At 53.4% G+C, this 6,784-nt stretch overlaps 1 protein-coding gene across 1 annotated transcript in view; it reads right to left on the bottom strand.

Annotated features, from left to right (window-relative positions):
• Nucleotides 1-6,784, bottom strand: part of DYSF (dysferlin) — a 109,469-nt gene that overhangs the window by 42,130 nt on the left and 60,555 nt on the right. The window contains exon 37 of the mRNA XM_035896592.1: nucleotides 4,485-4,547. Coding sequence (XP_035752485.1) covers nucleotides 4,485-4,547 — 63 coding nt within the window. The remainder of the gene's footprint in view (nucleotides 1-4,484; nucleotides 4,548-6,784) is intronic.

Raw genomic sequence — 6,784 nt, 5'->3', positions numbered from 1 at the left:
AACACCAAGAGCTCTTCCAGCTAACAGTAACAGGATCAGCCGTAAAATATGCGCTCCGATTTGGAACTAGCAAACACAGCAAATAACCAATTATTCTAAATAGTTTACAGATTTGGGGTGGGTTTTTTTTTTTTTTTCTTTTTGGCTTGGGTTAGCTTTGCTAACTCGCCATTTGATGGGTTATTTGTATTTCTTACAACCGAAGCATCACAAGCCAAAATAATGGTATGAACAACTGTGTAGAAAACACCTTACAGTGCTTCTCGGGGGAGGAGGGAGGCTCCTCATTGCAGTTCCATAGCTCAGAAGTCTCCGAGGGCTCCTCATGAGCTCCTCTCCTCTGGGAGATGCTCGTGAACTGCCTGACCCCTGCTACTGCTCCAGCAAGCTAAGGATGGTGGAGAGGAGACCTTGCCAGGCCACTTCACGGCTGGGAATGCAGGAGTGGGCACTACCCACACGGGAGGTCCTCGGCAAAGGGTGCTCCAGGGTTCTCCTGAAAACCTGGGTCCCTCCGCTCCCACTGCCTTCCACCCACGGTGGGGCTTTCACGCTAACCCCACATTTTAACTCAACTGAAAGCTCATCTGTACTTCTCAGGAGAAGAAGCCTGTCTGTCCCTTCGAGCCTGAGCAGGTTGGAGGAGACATGGACAAGGACACCCTGCCAAAGGGGATTAGGGCCCTCAAAGCCCCTTGGTGGCCAACAAATGCTTTGCAAAATGCAACGTACCCTGCCCAAAAATACCATGCTTATCCTTTGCTTGCACAGGCAGCTTTGTGGTTATTCTTTGCTGCATCTGTTGACATTTTAAACTTCAGAAGTATTTCTGTATTCTCCTCTTGCCCTTAGCTACCAAGAACACTCTCATTTATTAGTAGCACTGCCCTGGCACAGAGGGACGCCGCTCGGGATTCGGCTCCCGCTGTGCTGTCCTCTGTAGAAAAGGAGAAGGACGGGAAGCTGCCCCAAACAGTTTCCATTTAAATATTGCTCTTAAGGCAGATATCAAGACCAGGCCAAAGGCACAGAGCGTTTTACAGCCCCTTGTTTGTAAAGGGGTCCCGACGTGACCAGCTCTGGCGGTGGCATCTATACTACATCTACCTGAGCTTTAGTCATGGTTCAGCTGATTAAATATAGGCTTTGATCCCAGCAAATCTGCTGACCATGTGTATGGGCTCTCCTCTGTCCTGCAGCCCCCTGCACTTTCCCAAATTAACACCCCCAGGGTCACCAGGATCTCATCCCAAACACTCTCGGGTCGGTTCTGGTGGGCATCGTGGCAGAGACGTGGAGGGCAATGGCACCTCCATCCTCAGAGAGCTTCAAGGGGACACTGGCCAAGCCCAGGTGGGGCTCTCGGGATAGTCTGAAAGTCCGAAAAGGGGATTTCCAGGACAACAAAGAGGGGATCTTGGGGATAATTACAGAGGGGATCTTGGGGATAATTACAGAGTGGTGTCCCCAAGCAGGGAGGGGGAAATGGCTCACGAAAGAGCTTATTTTGAAATTTTAAGAAGTCATGAGTCTCTCTTTCACCCTTTGAACATGATTTGAATCGCTTGAACTCCAGAGGGATGAGCCAGGATCCCAGGGCAGTGGGAAGGGGACAGATCTGGAGCAGAGAGGTGGGGCTGTGAGGCATCGGTGTTGCAAAACCATCCCGTTTCGCATATGCCAAAGGAGGGACAAGAGAGGGACGAAGGGCTGACTCCTGAATTTTTCTGGGAGGACTTTGGCAACAGCGGCAGGAGAGGAGTGTGAAGAGAGGCCAGATTAGAAAGGGGTTTATGAACCAGGCTCTAAACAATTGCAGATTAAGTGCTTGGATTCGTGCAGGCTCCAGGCAGAGCTCAGCTCTGGCAGCCCTGACCTGACGTCCCCACCACGACATCGCTTCTCCCCAGCCCCTACTCCCCGGGCGGGCAAGGGGGTTGCTGCCACAGGGAGCAGAGGCGACGGCCATCGCCCTCCTTGGTGGCTCTCGGGGTCCCCCTGGCAACGCCCGCCCCATTTTCCAGCACTGTTTGTGGGTCTGGGGGGGGTTTCAAGGCTTTCTCAGCACACCAAGGCCGCACTGCCGGGGAGGCAGATAGCCCACATGCTCAAGATGAAGGGAAAAAAATAACCCTGGTGGACTGGACCGAGGAGGTGGGCAGACTGAGCGTGAGCCCACGATCTCCCATCACGCTTCCCCTCCTCCGGGTCATTAACACCACGGTCGGAGGCAGAACCTGGCGAAGTTCAGGAGCTCCCTCCCACACTCCACACCGGGCTGGGGTTTTTTTGGCTGTAAAAGCTTTTTTCCTAATATTTAACCAGCTGCAGCCCCTGTGCCTCATTCCACCGCGCCTGCTTTCGTGCGAAGCTCCCCAGCTATAAAGGAGAAGGAGACGGGAAGGAAGACGCGCAGCGAGACGTGCATGTCTCGGTGACACGCTTTCCAAAACAGGATGGCTTCCCCCGGGAGGCATCAGCAGCTCTCCGCGATGTGAGGTTTATTATATTTAATCACACCCTTGTAGGGTCCTGGTGAAGCCCAGGAGAATGGGTTTATTACTGCCTAATACTCTGTTGCTTTTATTTTAAATTAATGGTTTGCAGCTTTTTTCTTTTTCTCCTATTTTTTTTTTTTTGTAAAATTGTATTTGAACTAAACCAAAACCATATTGACATAAATTAAAGATGCTGATGACCAGAGGGCGAGGGGAGGCTATGTACAGAGCTGTTGTTTCCATACCCCACGTCCCAGCACAGCCACCCCGCTGTCTCTCTGTGACCAAGGCAGGCATCAGTGAACAACGCTTCGTGGGTGCAAAGGGTACGTGAGATGTGCGTAGGGCCAGCACAGCACATACCTATATGTTATGGAGAGACAGGCTGGGCATTAAACATGCCTCCAACCCTATGCCAAGACCTACAAAGACGCCCAAAAGGGGCTTCTGCACACAAAAGTCGCAGCTGCCATGAAGCTGCAACCCATCTCTTACCCATGTGCTCTGCTCACTCAATTTTTACTCCATTTTCTGCAGGTGACAGCCCAGTTTATCTTTCCTTCCATCCCACATGGTCAAACCTCAGAAGGAGACTGTTCCTCCCAAAGACAGCAGGGCCAGCTGTGACAGGACAAGGGGGGATGGCTTTAAACTGAAGCAGGGGAGGTTTAGACTGGATCTAAGGAAGAAATTCTTTCCAGGGAGGGTGGTGAAACCCTGGCAGGGGTTGCCCAGAGAGGGGGTGGAGGCCCCATCCCTGGGAACATTCCAGGCCAGGTTGGCCGGGGCTGTGAGCAACCTGATGTGGTTCAAGGTGTCCCTGCTCCTGCAGGGGGGTTGGGCTGGGTGACCTCTGGGGGTCCCTTCCCACCCAAAACGTTCCATGATCCTATGAAGACACAGTATAAATAACAGCTCTGAGCTGACCTTCCAAAGGTCTGGGCTGACTCGTTGGTGTTTTACACCCCGGGGCTGGAGGGCACGGGCACTGCTCCGGGTTCGGCTGGTGGGAAGAAGTCGCTGTTCGTGGCAGCGAGGGAGTGGGAAGCAACGCAACTGATTCTGGCCTGAGACACGTGGGAGGAACGTGCACAGCTCCGGGCAGGAACAGCCCGTGTCCTGTAACTCGTGGGCCAGTATCAAGAGGGATCTAAGAGGGGTGAAGAGTACCCAGGTCGCAACCCTGCCAGGGAAGAATTTGGGGCGTGGAGAAGAATTGCTCCTCTGGAATGTCAACCCTGAGAAAGGAAAGCAGCCTCACTGCCCTTCTTACAAACCCAGCAACATCCCAAACATCTGATTTTCTTACGGAAAGTGCACGAAGGCAGCAGGGGACACTTTGCAAGGAGGGGTCTGCCACTGCTCGGGCACTGCCTGGCACCTCCCTCATCCCCAGGCTTTGAGGGCACCAGGCTGTATGCCTGCAAGAGCCAGGACTTTGAAAATTCCTGCGGATGAGATGTAACCTTCCCTGGGGTGAAACCACCCTCCTCGTGGAAGGCCAACACCTTCTTAGTCCAACTTACACCAACACAATGCCTAGGACTTGTCACGGTGCCTGAGCTGGGACATGGAGGAGCACAGAAGTCCCACCAGGTCCTCCACCATGCCACCGCAGCCACCCAGGACACCATCTCCACTGAGCTACCAGGCTTTGCGAGAAGCGAGAGGCTGTTGCGATGGCGTCTGACCTCGAGCACATATGTAATTCTGCCGGCTCCACAAGGACCAGGGGGAGGAAGCTTCCTCATCCCTCCTCCCAAAACCAACCTCATTTTCTTTGGCATGAAGGAAAATGAGTGCTCAATTGCACAGACACCTGCAGCAAGATGAAATTTCCATTTTTCTAAGACAGTGAGGGGACCTTCCACAAAAAGAAATGCCTCAGTTTTGCAGATCTTTAAATATATATATATAAATATGCACATACATCATTCATAAAACCCATTAATCAAGCAAGTAAGTTAGAAATTAAGCAATACATACATGAGGCTGGGCCCGAGAAGCTGGTATGTTAATTAATGCTGAGCTGGTCATACCCTCCGCAAGCTACAAATTAAAATGATTGGTTATCAATGGGGTTAGAGAAACAACGTTTAACATCAGCACAAGCACAATTTAGGAGAAATAAAATGAATGAACCTGAACAGTGCCGCCCTCCCCCTCCCCTGGCTGATGAGGCTGCGGTCTCCCCGGACAAGGCATCCTTGCCATGAGGGCAGGCTTTGGGTTTTCATTGACGTTTGTTGAACAGGACTGGGTTTGAATGGTCAGAGAATAAACGGGGTATTAAAGGGAAATGGCAGCACACACACACACCCCCCCTTACAGAAAAGCTGTTAATATTTCCCAGCACAGGACAAGTGTCTCCTCCTGCAGACACTGAGGGCTTGCAAACGCTACAGGACAAGTGTCTCCTCCTGCAGACACTGAGGACTTGCAAACACCGCAGAAGCCAGGGAGCGATCTCACCCAGGGTGTTTTGAACAGAAAGGGATTAGGAGAGCTCAGGACCAAGGTCTGGTACAAACAAAACGCCCAGCACAGGCGCAGCTTGTCCGTGGCAAACCAAGGGATGCCATCACCCTGGGCAGCAAGCAGCAGCTCGAGGTTTCCTTCGAGATGGAGAAGGGGGAGAAATGAGGTGTCCTCACCAGAAAATAGCTGGGTGTGAGCATCAGGACAAGCCCAACAGCAGCCCCCCTGCTCACCAGCTTGGGGGGGCTGTTTTTAACCCCATCGAACCAGACCTGCATCAGACCTGGGGCCAAGCTGCAAACACTGAGCTTACGGCTGCTTCATGGGGCAAAGATTCCCCCCGGCTCAGTTCCCACTAGGACACCCAGGGAATGCGCGGGGGCCAGCAGGAGACAGCTCTCCGTGACTATTTTATCAGAAGAAACAAATATCTGCTCGTCCCATGGGACTGCAGAGGGACCTCGGGGTTGTCCTTCCTGCTCTGCTTCCCACAGGGATGAGGACCCAGGGAAGAGCATGGAGAGCAGGGGGGGCAGAGCAGGCAGGAGTACAGGCAGATCCACGCCTTGGGTTGCCCAAGAAATCCCGCAGCCGCTCGTGCACGCTCAGCCCTTGCAAAACCCTACTCCGTACGCATAGGCCAGAGAAGCAAACTGGAAAGGCTTAGCCCAGGAGACCTTGCTACAGAAGAACTGCTTTTTCTACGAGTTTCAGGAGCTTCTTTCCTTCGTGCATGGTAACCATGGTGTTTGCAGCTCATGTGCACACAGACTTGTTCTAAACAGACCTCGGGCTGAACTTCTCACCCCACTTGGACGAGAGGGACAACACACTCCGCAACCTCAGAGCAGAGGGGCTTTGCGTCTGTTTGTTTTCTCTATTTCAGATGAGGACAACAAAGCGATCCTTTGTTCCAGCCATCCGTCAGAGGGGGGACCAAAGCCAGGCTTGGCAAGGAGGGAGAAAGGCTTTGGAGCCACGGGGTGAAACACGCCCATGTACACATGCGCGGGCAGGAACAGTCCTGGCTCCTGCTTCCAAGGTCACCACTGGAAGAGCAAGCGGCACGGAGACTGCGGCCCCAGGCATGAGCTCCTGGGCCTGGGATCCATGGCCTTTCCCGGGGAGAAGGGGTAGGATGGCCTCTGCGGACGGGGACTCCTCCTTCACCCCTCAAACCCGGCCCTGGGGGGGAGCAGAGCGGCTTGGAGGGACCCCGATGGCTGCAGGGTGCCAGGCCACCTAAGCAAAAGACACCCCAACTCATGTCCAACACCAGGAAAGGTTGGGCATGGGCAGAACAGCACCCAGGGCCAAAATTTAGAGGTTAGGGAGGGAGATGGTGGGAATTTCGGTTTGGCTTTCCAGGAACAAGCTCCCTCCTCCTCCACTCCCCCAACAAAGGGCAACAGTGAAAGACAAACAAACAGAAGAGAATTAATCTGGGGTCAAACTGAACAATTCAAACCATCGCAGGGTGTTTTGTTTGCGAAATCTTTGTTTCGGTAAAGAAATGTCAAAGCTGTCCCCTTTGAAACCACCGCAGCAGAGTGGTTTGGCTTTGCCACCTCCCGCTCCCCCTCTCATCCCCTCCCCTCCCATTTAAGCTGTTCCCCAAGTTTGATCCGAGTTCGCAGATGCTTTCAGTGCTGCCCCGGGGAGCAAAGTTTTTATTGCAGAGCTGGGGTCCCTCCAGCTGCAAACCTCTGTCTCAGCCCTCGGACGCAGCCCCGTGCTGCCCCCACGGCAGGGAGCAGCCCCCCAGCACCCCCAGCAGCGCGGGTGTCCCCCCAGCCATAGCTCTTGGC

The sequence above is a fragment of the Egretta garzetta genome, unplaced genomic scaffold (genome assembly GCF_000687185.1).
Source record: "Egretta garzetta isolate BGI_Z169 unplaced genomic scaffold, ASM68718v1 scaffold506, whole genome shotgun sequence".
Classification (NCBI taxonomy): domain Eukaryota; kingdom Metazoa; phylum Chordata; class Aves; order Pelecaniformes; family Ardeidae; genus Egretta; species Egretta garzetta.
This window is presented reverse-complemented; position numbering and strand designations above follow the sequence as displayed.